Source organism: Oryx dammah, unplaced genomic scaffold (genome assembly GCF_014754425.2).
Source record: "Oryx dammah isolate SB20612 unplaced genomic scaffold, SCBI_Odam_1.1 HiC_scaffold_9, whole genome shotgun sequence".
In the NCBI taxonomy this organism is placed as follows: Eukaryota; Metazoa; Chordata; class Mammalia; order Artiodactyla; family Bovidae; genus Oryx; species Oryx dammah.
This window is the reverse complement of record NW_024070193.1, coordinates 52,341,333-52,355,557: the sequence shown is the minus strand read 5'-3', so window position 1 is coordinate 52,355,557 and position 14,225 is coordinate 52,341,333. Positions and strand designations below refer to the sequence as shown.

The following is a 14,225-nucleotide window of genomic DNA, read 5'->3' as shown; positions in this document are numbered from 1 at the left end:
GATCCTGCAACCTGCATGTCCAAGGGTGGGAGTGGCGGGTAGGGGACGGACAAAAAATAACCAAGGTTGGTGATCAGTGTTAAATTAAATTGTGTTTTGGGGAGGTTTGAACATTTAATTTTTCCATAAAACATCCAGTCACACAAAAAAATGTAAATATACTAATGAGTTACATTAATAGAGTACATACTCTTTTTGGTACTAAAACTGACCATGGATCCCAATTTTCCTAAAACTTCACTATTAACATAAAAAGATTAAAAATATCTGTAACAATAGTTAACCTAAGTGTATCAAAAGAAAAACAGTATCACTCATATCAAGTTACATGTACCTAAGATTACCTAATCAAAAAAAGACCTCCAGCACATAACTTAATTCAATTTCCTTTCAAGGAAAGGCTTCTAGGATGGTCTGGCTAAGATTTAAAACAGGGCAAAACTAAAAGTGTTAGTTGCTTAGTCATGTTCGATGTGGAATTCTCCACGCAAGAATAGTGGACTGGGTAGTCATTCTCTTCTCGAGGGGCTCTTCCCAACCCCAGGGATCGAACCCGGGTCTCCTGCATTGCAGGTAGATTATTTAAGTCAACTCTGGGATTCTTAGTTTAGTACTATATTTCTTTAATAGCACAAAGATGCACTGCAGCCTATCTTGTAGAGGTAATTTGTCACACAAATTAGAAATAATTATTTGAGGATAATCTTTCATTTACGTAAAGCAGAGAAGCCCAGTAAATGGATAAAAAGTGGGCATTCGATAAACGGTAGCAAAACTGTGATGAAATATTCCTATTATATCATACTGACTCGCAAGTAATAACAAGCTCAAGTTTCACTAAGAACAATAGTGAACACTTAGGGTTTAAAGTGAAAACAACACTAACAGTAAATGCACAGGGGTAAACAAAAAGAGTAAGAGATTAACAGATAAAAAGCTACACACATAAGACAATGCAGATATGTGGGAAATATATACAACAAACACTAGCCAACAAAAACAACTTCATGTAATTTATTAATTTTTAAGGGTATAGAATCATGAAGTAAAGAAAAATTCAGTACTGGGTGAGATTAATCTGAAAAACTCCCAGATACTGAAATCAGAAGTAAATCATTAAAAGAGAAAGGAAGGACCCTAGAGAAGAGAAGATCTGAAAAAGAAATAATAGCATAGCAGAGGCATAAACAAGTTAAGCCAGAACTAACAAGAGTGAGCAAGTTTTTGATTAACAAAAGTGGAGAGTATTTGCTGACAAACACAGATAAATAAGGCTGCTGAGGTAGAGAAGAGTCATACAGGCTGAGAAGACTGAAACTCCAAGGAGAGCAAAATCAGAAGTAAGTTCTGAAAACAGGATAGTCCTGGCAGGCAGCAAACGAGGGTTCTGGTCCTAATACTTCCACAGTACCTAAATTCAAGCAGTCAGTACATTCATCAAACTCCACCTGGTTATGTGTGAGAACTAAGTGAGATATGCAATACCTAGAATTACTCAAGTCTGAAATATTGTCTGCAACAACTGATAGGGCAGGGGTCACAAATTCAGATGCCTACAGTCAAGGAGGGACCAGAAACACCAAAGATGAACCAGATCTGAGAACTCCAGTATTCCAACCTGTGTATTATAACCAAAATTCCAGTTATGAGGAGACAAGAGGAAATGGGAGGAACTTAAGGACTAGAAAGCTCGTGACCAAGACAAAGAGGAAGCTACCGCACAGCTTCTGCCAATATTCATATGTGGGAATGGAAAGAAGATCAGGGTTGCTGCACTGGCCAATTTTTCAAGACAAGCTGCAAATATGAATTTTTATGTAAAATTTCCTAAATGTTAATTCAAAATACTGTAAGATAATACATAAGCAAGTAACACATGTTAACATCTATCATAGGATTTTAACCAGGAAACTGACAGTTTCAAAAATCTTTTCAGAAGCTATTCATACAAAGATTGAATTGGAACTAGGTGTTGATTAAAAAGGAAATAATACAGATAGGGACAGTTACTAAGATACTTCCATTGAAAGGAGAGGCAGTAAAAATAAAGGCCTAAGTTGGCAAAACTGAGTGGTATACTGAACATGAAGCTGACAAAAGATAATTTTAAAATAAGGGTGATGATACACTGTGAAGCATTAACTGAATCCATAAAAGAAGTCACAAACATGCGAGGCTACCCTTAAATACATTTCTATATAATAGGACCAAATCCACTCACTGAAGCACTCCAAAAGGCACACAAAGGTCACTTAGGTTGAAAAGGTAAGTCGAAGCCCAGTCTGCCATCTAACTACTATACCCAAGTGTGATACCAGCACAGCATTCTGGACTGCAAACACACCAGAAGTGCCGTTCAGAGTATGGCCAGCAGCCCAGGACCAGTCTACAAACATCTTGTGGTCAAGACAGTGAGTTCTTCTAAAACAAGGTTTGGAAACAATGTGACCAAAGTAAATTTTACATTTGTTGACTCTCACAATAAAAATTGAGCCTTGTATTTTTTTTTAACATTTCGTTTCACTATAATTTGTACTGTATTTTATAAAATACTGGTCTGCAATAGACTAGCAATGAAAAAACTGGTCCTTTACCACAGATAAGGCTGAAAAGTGGTGCTGCAAATTATTTTGTAAATTATTAATATGTTACAAAAAAGTAAAAGATACAGTAAAAAAATTTGAAATATGAAGTAAAAATCTATTAGATGTATATTCAGTAATTTTTTTGCTTTTGTTTTTGTCTTAAAGGAAACATATTTATTTAAATAGGCTAAAATCTTTTATATCTCAGCAAACCAAAAATGCTAAGTAGTGGATCTCTGAATTGTATACAATTATATTTGTGCATTTACAGAGAACTAATTCTGTTAAACAAAAACTATGAAAAAGTCAGTAGGTCAAACACTAAAATAATTTATAAATAAAGTTAACTTACCCATTGCTACATAGGACTTAAATCGTGTTGATAATCTGTCCACAAAGGCACTTAAAATTTCCAATCCCATTAATGACACCTACAGATAGAAAGAAATTTTAATGAATACAAATTACAGAAGCATATTATAATAACAGTATGTAACTGTGACATAAAGTTCTTCATCTATTACCAAGTTAAAAAAAAAAGACACTGAAAAATTCAGGGTGAACAGTCATGAGCTTCAGTTCAGTTCAGTTCAGTTCAGTTCAGTCGCTCAGTCATGTCCGACTCTTTGCGACCCCATGCATCGCAGCACGCCAGGCCTCCCTGTCCATCACCAACTCTCGGAGTTCACTCAGACTCACATCCATCGAGTCAGTGATGCCATCCAGCCATCTCATCCTCGGTCGTCCCCTTTTCCTCCTGCCCCCAATCCCTCCCAGCATCAGAGTCTTTTCCAATGAGTCAACTCTTTGCATGAGGTGGCCAAAGTATTGGAGTTGCAGCTTTAGCATCATTCCCTTCAAAGAAATCCCAGGGCTGATCTCCTTCAGAATGGACTGGTTGGATCTCCCTGCAGTCCAAGGGACTCTCAAGAGTCTTCTCCAACACCACAGTTCAAAAGCATCAATTCTTCGGCACTCAGCCTTCTTCACAGTCCAACTCTCACAACCATACATTACCACAGGAAAAACCATAGCCTTGACTAAACGGACCTTAGTCGGCAAAGTAATGTCTCTGCTTTTGAATATGCTATCTAGGTTGGTCATAACTTTTCTTCTAAGGAGTAAGTGTCTTTTAATTTCATGGCTGCAGTCACCATCTGCACTGATTTTGGAGCCCAAAAAAATAAAGTCTGACACTGTTTCCACTGTTTTTCCATCTATTTCCCATGGAGTGATGGGACCAGATGCCATGATCTTCGTTTTCTGAATGTTGAGCTTTAAGCCAATTTTTTCACTCTCCTCTTTCACTTTCATCAAGAGGCTTTTTAGTTCCTCTTCACTTTCTGCTATAAGGGTGGTGTCATCTGCATATCTGAGGTTATTGATATTTCTCCTGGCAATCTTGATTCCAGCTTGTGTTTCTTCCAGTCCAGGGCACGCTATTCTTAAATGGCCAATAACAATAATAATATGCAAATGCAGGAAGATAGTGATATAGTCTATTTGGCAAAATATTAATAACTGGTGAATTAGGTAAAGGGTACACAGGAGTTCACGGACTATACCTGCAACTTTCCTGTAATGTTGAAATGTTTCTTAAATGAAACATTTAAGCAAAAACAGCACATTTAATTACAGAGGAATTCCAGCTTCTGTCTAGGATGAAGAAACTGGAAAAAATTATCACTCCCACTGTAAACAAGAAAAAGCCAAATAATCTACAAAACCGTAACTATTCTTGAATCCATTTAGAAAGCTATGGTTGTAGAATCATCATCTAGCTTGAAATCTTAAGGAAAGACAGATGCCAAGGAGAGATGAGACGTAGGCAGGAGGTCACAAGTGGAAGAGGACAGAAGTAAGATGAAGCCACAGTGCAAGTGGGTGAAAAGAATTTGGGGAAATTCAACCCCTTGCTAATACCTGAGTGTGGGTTGAGTGGAAATACAGAAACCTGTTACTGCAGACACAAGAGGAGTTCACGCCTGCTTGCAGGCTTTCTCAACAAACCGCCACTAGACACAGTGAAGACGGACAGCAGGGCGGGAGACCAGAGAAAGCCCTTGGCAGCTACAGGTTTTGGTAGAAAGGAGTAGCTACCTCTGCAAGCAAATCACAAACCTTTTCCAGCCCCTTGTCCTATAAGAAACAAAAGTTTGAAGCTACAGATGGAAAGAGAAACACTGTTATCCTCCTGATAGAGGTAAACACTAACAACTACTAAGTAAAGAGAAAAGAGGGGGTAAAAAGCCTTCTACTTCATGGGTAGGAGGAGAAAACCATGCTGGGCTTTCATGATTAAAGCTTCCCATTGAGGAGGGACAGGGTTCTGACAGAGCTTTACCTTCAGGTCAGGGACAGAGGGTTCCTAAGACTGAAGCTGGACCAGGAAAACAGAATAGCCTCACTACTCATAAACGAGGCAGCAAGATAAGAAGAAGCAACTGCAGTTTACCACTGGGGAAAGGAGAAAACCCCTCTCTGAAGTACAAGAAAAAAGAGAAAGCCTAAAGTGTATGGCTAGATGATTTACAAGCTGGAATCAAGATTGCAAGAAGTATCAACAGCCTCAGATATGCAGATGATACCACTCTAATGGCAAAAAATGAAGAACTAAAAGAGCCTCTTGACGAGGGTGATAGCCAAGAGTGAAAAATCTGTCTTCAAATTCAACATTCAAAACACTAGGATCATGGCATCTAGTCTCATCATTTCATGGCAAATAGAAGAGGAAAAAGTGGAAGCAGTGATAGATTTTATTTTCTTGGGCTCCAAAAATCACTGCGGATAGTGACTGCAGCCATAAAATTAAAAGATGCTTATTCCTTGGAAGAAAAGCTATGACAAACCTAGACAGCATACTAAAAACCAGAGATACCAGTTTGCCGACAAAGGTCCATATAATCAAAGCTATGGTTTTTCCAGTGGTCATGTATGGATATGAGAGTTGGACCATAAAGAAGGCTGAGCACTGAAGAACTGATGTTTTCAAATTGTGGTGCTGGAGGAGACTCTGGAGAGTCCCTTGGACTGCAATGAGATCCAACCAGGCAATCCTAAAGGAAATCAACTCTGAATATCCACTGGAACAACAGATGCTGAAGCTGAAGCTCTAGTACTTTGGCCACCTGTGAAGAGTCAACTCACTGGAAAAGACCCTGATGCTGGGAAAGACTGAAGGCAAAAGAAGCAGACAGCAGAGGATGAGATGGCTAAATAGCAGCACTGACTGATGTACATGAATGTGAATGAACTCCGGGAGATAGTGGAGGACAGAGGAGCCTGGCATGCTGCCGTCTACGGGGCCACAAAGAGTCAAACACGGCTTAGCGACTGAACAACGAAGTTGGGGGTGGGTGCAGAAACAGTGAGGACTCAGCAATTCCACTCCTAGGTATATACCCAAAGGAATTAAAGCAGGACATAGATGCTTGCATCCAATGTCATTATACATCATTCATTACAGCCCAAAGGCAGAAAAGCCCAAATGGCCATCAGATTGGTAAATAAACAAAATGTGGTATATGCATGCAATCAAATACAGTTTGGCCATAAATAGCAATGACTGATGGGCTTCATGGTGACTCAGACCGTAAAGAATCTGCCTGCAATGCGGGAGACGAGGGTTGGGAAGATCCCCTGGAGGGCATGGCAACCCATTCCAGTATTCCTGCCTTGAGAATCCCTAGGGACAGGGGAGCCTGGCGAGCTACAGTCCATGGAGCTGCAAAGAGTCGGACCTGACTGAGCGACTAAGCACACAGCAGCACGGTAATGACTAACACAAGCTGCAACATGGACGAGCCTTGAAAACACTCTGATAAGTGCAAAAGCCAGACACAAATGGTTACATGTTGTGTGATTTAACTTCTCAGAAACATCCAGAACAAACAAATCCAAACAGAGAGAAAGCAGATTACTAGTGCTTAGGGCTAGTGGATGTAGGGGGTAGGGAGGTAACAGCTAAATGGTACAGGGGTTTTTTTTTTGACGTAATGAAAATGCTCCAAAATCGACTGGTCATACATACCTGCAAATACACTAAAAAACAATGAGGTGTGCACCTGAAATGAGTGGACCGTATAACATGTGAATTACATCAATAAAGCTATTAAAAACTTAACTGGAAGTACACAGACACACTCATACACAAAATTTAATAGATGATGAAAGCAGTATCTGAAATCAGCAGGAAAAACATGCACTCTTAGTAAGATCTCACTTAGGAATCTATCCTGAAGATACACCAGCAAAATTATGAGAAGACACAAAAAGATTAATGCAAGAGACTGGAAACTACCCAAACATTCATCAGTATGAGACAGATTCAAAAAATTATGGTACATCCACACCACTGAGTATTATGACACTTTAAATATAAAATTGAAGGCTACCCTACTTTTGCTTTGCAATGAACTCCAAGATACATTAAGTGAAAAAAGCAAGTTGGAGAGACACACATTTAATATATATTTAAAAAGGGGACTACTGGTGGGGGGTGGAAGGGAGGCTCAACAGCAAGGGAATATATGTAAACTTATAGCTGATTCATGCTGTTATACAGTAGAAAGTAATACAATGTTGTAAAGCAATTTTCCTCCAATTAAAAAAATTTAATTAAAAGAAATTTTTAAAGGAGGGCTACAAATATTAAGGGATATAGTTATGAATGTTTAAAAAATAACAACAATGGAAAGATAATCAGAAAAAAATTTTTACGGCTGGGAATAGGGTATATAAGTCACAGACAAAGAAACCAGACTACTTTGAATATACCTTCTTTGCAGCAATAACTAATTTCATTGAAAATGAAATAAGTAAACATAATGCTGGTGTTAGTCACTCAGTCGTGTCCAACTCTTTGAGACCCCATGAACTCTGCAGCCCACCCAGGTCCCTCTGTCCATGGAATTCTCCAGCCAAGAATACTGGACTGGGTTGCCACTGCTTTCTCTAGGGATCTTCCCGACCCGGGGATCAACCCTAGGTCTCCCACACTGCAGGCAGATTCTTAACCATCTGAGCCACCAGGGAAGCCCAAGTAAACTGAAATGTATACTCAATTAACAGTATAATCACACAGAAGACTACTCCAAGTGACTTTAAAATAAAGCGATTTGACTGTCCCTCTCTAGTGGGATATACCCTAAAGACAAAAACAAAACTCTGCAAAAGAGAAACTGTCAATGTTATTTAGAATTTCTGTTGATAAAAGGAGATATAGATGGAAGACATATAAAAATACCAAAAACTGCAGTCTTGAATCTGAATATAAGTATGAACTCAAGAAATACTATTCTTTAAAATTAAAAAAATCTAGAAACAAAGATCAAATGAGTAACAATAAGTTCCATTAGCACCTATGTTGTAGTTTCCACATACCATTTCCCACAAAAAGAAACCAAGTAGCTGATTCCAGGGCAGGAGCAGCAATATGATCTCATGATACTGGAGAGCAAAGACTATCAAAGGTTCTTAGGATCATCTGATAGAACAGTTTGGATATTAGTAAGAATAATAACTGGAAACTTCCCTGAAGATTCAGTGGTTAAGACTCCACCCTTCCACTGTAGGGGGCAGGGTTCAATCCCTAGTTAAGGAACTTGAAATGTATTAGACATATTTAAATGCAAGACTTCGTATGGTAACAAAAACTATCTAGCCAACACTGGAGCATGCTAGTTATTTTTACCTCGTTATTTTGACAATTAGTAAATAAAGAAATTATACAAACTATATGAAAGGAATGAAACAAGGTTCAGAATTTAGAGTTCCAGAATATCACAATCACTGACAGTAATGCCACCTGCAAAGTCTGAACCACCAGCAACCACATACCGGTAGTGGTGTGAATTGGCAGTGGTAACATTTACAGCAATATGTACTGGGGCAGCTATCTGACTAGCATTATGCCTTCCTGGGTAATCAGGTTGGCACATTTATACACGGAAACATTTTATCTCATTGTAATTATATGTAATTTTCCTTTATAGTACAGTGAGAACATATTGGGGATTTTTAAAAGTGGTAAGTATTGAATATTCTCTATAAACTTTATTTCAGGATTGTAAGGGGGAGCATTAAAAGAGGGTGCTGGCAGCCTCCCTGGCAGTCTAGTGGTTAAGACACCATACTTTCATTGCAGGAGGCATGCGTCTGATCCCTGGTCAGGGAACTAAGATCCCACTTGCGACATGGCACAGCCAAAAAAAAAAAAAAAATTTTTTTTTAAAGAGGGGGCACTAAATTGGGTTCATAATCACTACCCTACAGAACTCTCATGCACACATACAAGGTGACAACGCAAAAGAACAATGTGAATAGTAAAAAGGTAAAAACCTGGATGTTCTTCCTATGTGGCAGGTAAGCGAAAAAGACAAGATCCATATATACAGACAGACTTCAAACAAAAAAAAATAGTATACTGTAAGAAATTGATGGTTTATAAGATATACAATCAAGGTTTTGCTAACACTGGAAGGTGGCATCATCCTTCAAATGTTAAAAGAGCTGTGATTTTGTATTACAAGAAAAGACTTGAAATCCTAGCATGTTACTAGCCCAGCACTACACAGTTATTATATAAATGCTATTTACTGTCTTTTCCATTTTGAGAGTCAACTTATTATTACATTTACAGATAGACAAAATTAAAAAGTTAGAGATGACAAATGATAGGATATTGAAGAGGTTTACCAAAATACAGAAAAGAAAAGGAAAATTCTAATGTCCCTTGGTTCAAGTACTCTGTCAATTTACCAGTCTAGGACCTAAGCCAAAATACCTACATCTTTTCTACACAATGAGCAAACAGTACTGGCTTTCTAAGGCCACCTTAAAGATTAAATGAGATAATGGAAATAAAGCACCTGAGACAATGCCTGGTACTCACTAAGGGCTCTTTAAATGGTGGTTATCATATTTAACTGCATTTTACAAGGAATATTTTTATTGCTATAACACCATTTTTAAATTTGGTTTTTCCATTGGTCATGTATGGATGTGAGAGTTGGACTGTGAAGAAAGCTGAGTGCCGAAGAATTGATGCTTTTGAACTGTGGTGTTGGAGAAGACTCTTGAGAGTCCCTTGGACTGCAAGGAGATCCAACCAGTCCATTCTGAAGGAGATCAGCCCTGGGTGTTCTTTGGAAGGACTGATGCTAAAGCTCAAACTTCAATACTTTGGCCACCTCAAGAGTTGACTCACTGGAAAAGATTCTGATGCTGGGAGGGATTGGGGGCAGAGGAGAAGGGGACGACAGAGGATGAGATGGCTGGATGGCATCACAGACTCAATGGACATGAATTTGGGAGAACTCTGGGAGTTGATGATGGACAGGGAGGCCTGGCGTCCTGTAATTCATGGGGTCGCAGAGAGTCGGACACAACTGAACTGAACTAAACTGAAAATCACAGGACTTACCAAAATCAAATGCCAGAGCATATATATCTTATATAATGTACATACCTATCCACACATTTTTAAACCTTCAATTAATGATTTCTCCACTCAGCTGAAGATCCCAACTGCCCGTTTAACATCTCAACTTGGATGTCAAACAACCTTCTCAAACCTGACTTTTTACTTCCTTCACCTGACTTGTTTTCTCAGTCTTCCCCATTTCAGTAAACACTACCCTCTATTAGTGCTTAAGCAATGCAGTGACCCCCAATTCCTCTCTCTCAACCCTCATACTCAATGCTGTTGGCCCTACCACTAAATCACCCTCCAGCCTCTCACTTCTCAAGTACTGCCACTGTTACCAAACCAGTCTGAGCCACCAACTCTCTGATTCTTTTGCTGCTTTAACTGTCCACTCCTCACAAAGATGGCAACCCACTCCAGTACTCTTGCCTAGAAAATTCCATGGACTGAGGAGCCTGGTAGGCTCCATGGGTTCACAAAGAGTCGGACACGACTGAGCAACTTCCCTCACTTCACTCACCTCACAAAGCACCCAACCCTCTAAGTAAAAACCCTCCAATGATTTAGAATAAAATCCTATACAACTCTTTCTACCTGCCCCTTTGAGCACCTCAGCTCACTTGGAAACTCTAGCCACACTGGCCTACCTCATGTTCCTCAGCAGAGCTAAGGTGGTTTCCTCTGCCCAAAGGCATTCTTCACTCCTGGACTTCTTTCCTAAATGTACTCAAATTTCACCTCACTTCCTTTACATCCCAAACAGTCTCATCTTCACCTCATTCTTTTACATCAGTTGATTCATAAGCACTTATTACATGGAACTCATCTGTATACCATCTGCCTTCCTCTTTCTTACAGGATCTCCATGACAGCAGCAGTCTCACTCCCCTGCTTTAAATCACTCCGTCAGTGAGGTCTTGAGCGACAAATTAAAATTCACACATCTGCATCCTACCCAATGCTTCTATTCCCTTCACTGCTTTTCTCCAAAGCATTTATCATCATCTAACACAGAAGAGACTCCAGTCATTTGCCTTGTTTATTCCTCTGCCCCCACGAGAATCCAAGCACACAAAGGCAAGGACTTCTGTTGTTTTTTAACTCTTGTATCCCAGTGCCAAGAAGAACATGTATACATCGTAGATCTTCATGTAATAATGTTAGTCGCTCCGTCGTGTCCGACTCTTTGTAACCCCATGAACTATATATATAGCCCACCATGCTCCTCTGTCCATCGGTCTTCAGGCAAGAATAATGGAATGGGTTGCCATCCCTTTCTGTATCTCAAGTGCCCAGAAGAGTGTCTGCACATTGTAGGTCCTTAATTAATGTCCAAATGAAGCGGAGTGAATAAGCCTTTCTAGTCTTGTTCATAGATGGGTTCTCAATATCTGGAATACTTAGCATTAAGTATACACAATCAAATTCACGAAGCAATGACTGTTATTAAAGACACACACCAAAAAAAAAAAAAAGAAGACACTCAAATTGTGAAGTACTAACAATTCTGAAGAAAAACTTTACTTTGTTCAGCATAATTTGAATTTAAGTACACTTCTATTTGTGTGTATATTCAAAAAACTAATACACCTTTTTCAAAAGATTTCAATAGTCACTGAACCTTCAGTAAAAAATGATGACTTAGCTTGGTGATTCAGTATATAAATTTCAAATAAACTACCTAGAATGCCTTCTCCCCAACAATGTCAGAAAAGGTCTTATATTATAGCATTCAGTAGAAAGGAGAGGAATAATGATTCAGGCAGGAGAGATCCAAGTTGATGAATTCATGTCTTGAGAAGACAAGAGGGCATGGACACACATGCCTTCAATACCCACGTGGAGGAATTGGTAGAAGTGAGAAAGCCCACTTCTGTAACAGAAAAGGCAGAGTGACAGGGGCACGAAAGGAAGTCTGCAGGTGAGGTTATGGGAGTTCTCTCCCGATTTCTAAAACTCTCAGGCTACCATGTCTACCGAGGAGCATGGAGGAAATGTACAGTAAAGAGATAAGAACCTGAGTCAGGTCCCTGATGGATCTAACTCTGAAGGACCAGTTAAAGGAAAAACAAAGCAATGAGTAGAAGTTCTGGGCAGAGACGTCAAAGAAGCAGCAGGATCCCGAGGCATCACAGAAGCCAAGAAGATGTTTCAAGAGATGGGACCGCTCAGCTGTCACTCACTGAGGGCACCTCTGAGGAGTGCCAATTCAGCCACAGGCAGCACAGGGGCGACACAAGCGCCTTCAGGTGGCAGTGGAAGTAAGCGTTACTAAAGGGCCAACTTTGTACAACAGCCTCGGCTACAACACAAAATCAACCATCTTAAGTGCGTATGGCCTTCCTACAGTGCAAGTAAATTTAGGTCGTGTCTTCCAAAGAAATAAGACTAATCCTCTAAACAGTAATACTGTATCCTTAAACATTAACTGTTCCCAAAGTTTTCAAAAATAATACAGAAGCAGTATATAATGGAACACTGAGGTGGTTAATTCTCAAACTGTTTATTATCCCTGTAAAAAGTTAAACCCTTCCAAAACTCAAGTTTCATCATTAAATCTGCATAATAATTTTAGAGTTTCCCTTTCTTCTCTATGATGATAATGCTTTCAAACTACAGCCTATTCGCTGTTACAAGTATCTGTTACTAAGAAGAAACACTTCAACCACACGATGCTTGGACCAGCATTTTAAAGCAACACTGCCACCAGAAGACTAGGAAGCAAAGTTACTGCTGAAAACCACAGTACAGGCTGATTACAGAAAATTTACCTGGTCTCCCAACGTGGCTGCATTACAACCTGCCTACTACCGGCTCTTCTGAAACACTCATTCCTTCTTGTACCTCATTTTTTTAATTTTTTGCCAGTATCAGCTAACCTGCCACGGCACGGTTTCAAATCCGAGTCAGTCCTTAACGACGGCAAAACAAAATGACACAGAGCGTTCAATTGCTTTCCGTCGACTATAAACAAAAAGCAAATAAATAATGCCAGGAGGTCAGACTCTTTTTCACTAGATTTAACGGTAAACTTAATCAGGCACCTTATTACGCTCTAAAGATGCTTTAGACACGAAAAGCACGACCTTTCAGAAACAGAAAAAATTATACAAGAAAAAAGAAACCAGGCGATTAAGGAGGATAAAAACGCTAATTCAAAAGGATTAACTTGACATCTCTTTTGAACGTAAAATCTGAATCTTCCTGTTCTACGTCTCGCCCTGGGTAGTGTTACACAGGTACGTACGAATGTATAATAAAGGGTCTGCTACACGTTTACGCATGTAAATGATCACTAATTTTTTAAAATAGGTGTTGAAACATAATGCCCTAGTGCCAAGGAACTCTACACGGTTTCACAGAATCGCTGAATTTGCCACTGCTCACAATCGTGGAAAAAGTTGGTCTCGGTGGGACGGTGGGCTCCCGCTAGCTTTCGGAGAGGCAGGCTCGCCGGTGGGGGGCAAGTCTGGGGACCCCGGGTCCGCCGGGCGGTCCAGAGGTGCCCGGGGGCCCACCCGGCCGCCCGAGCACGTCCGGGATTAAAGGGCCGGCGGGAGAGGGCGTGCCCCGCCAGGCCGCGCAGCCGCCGCTTACCCGGTAGTTGCTCGAGCCCACCCAGCCGGTGAGAGCGTCGACCGTCTTGCTCAGACGGGCCAGGTCCTCCTCCAGATCCGGGATGGCGCCGGGCGCGCCGAGGTAGAGCAGCAGCTCCTGTCCGACCTGCAGGCGGCCGCCGACGTCCTTCTGCTGCACCTGGGCGCTGAAGTACTCCATGCTGCGGGGCTCCATGGCCGCGGCCGCCCGCCCGCCCGCCCGCCCGCTCGTGAGGGGCCAACTTTCGCCGAGCGCCGCCCAGCCGCCAGAGCGGGGCCCCGCGGGAACGGGCGGGACGCGCTCGGTCCGGCCGAGGCGCGGCTCGCGGGGCGCGGCGGGCGGCGGGAGCAGCGCCAGGCACCCAGCGGCCCCCCAAACTAGTCAAACTCGGCGCCCCCCGCGCCCCAACCCGCTTCAGAGGCCGCGGCCGCCGGCGACGTCAGCGCGCGCGTGACGTCAGCACGACGCCGGCGAGCGAGCGCCCGCCCGCCTGCCCGCTGGTCCGCACACAAGGTTCGCGGAGGCGGCGGCCGCAGCCGGAGCTGCTGGGGGTCGTAGAGCCTCTGGGGAAGCTGCGGTCGGTCTGGGTTGGCACCCCCAGGAAGCCGACGATTCTC

General features: G+C 41.4%; 1 protein-coding gene across 13 annotated transcripts in view; it reads right to left on the bottom strand.

Moving 5' to 3' along the window:
• The window catches only part of CLASP2 (cytoplasmic linker associated protein 2), a 176,243-nt gene extending 162,326 nt beyond the window's left edge, over window positions 1-13,917 (bottom strand). For 12 of the 13 annotated variants that reach the window (XM_040246293.1, XM_040246289.1, XM_040246290.1 and 9 more), the window contains exons 1-2: window positions 13,609-13,803; window positions 2,938-3,016 (exon numbers count right to left, since the gene is read on the bottom strand). In XM_040246293.1, the coding sequence (XP_040102227.1) occupies window positions 2,938-3,016; window positions 13,609-13,803 (274 nt within the window). Of the gene's footprint in view, window positions 1-2,937; window positions 3,017-13,608 lie in introns of all 13 variants that reach the window. The other variant, XM_040246288.1, reaches the window with a different exon arrangement.
• Window positions 13,918-14,225: the final 308 nt, after the last annotated feature.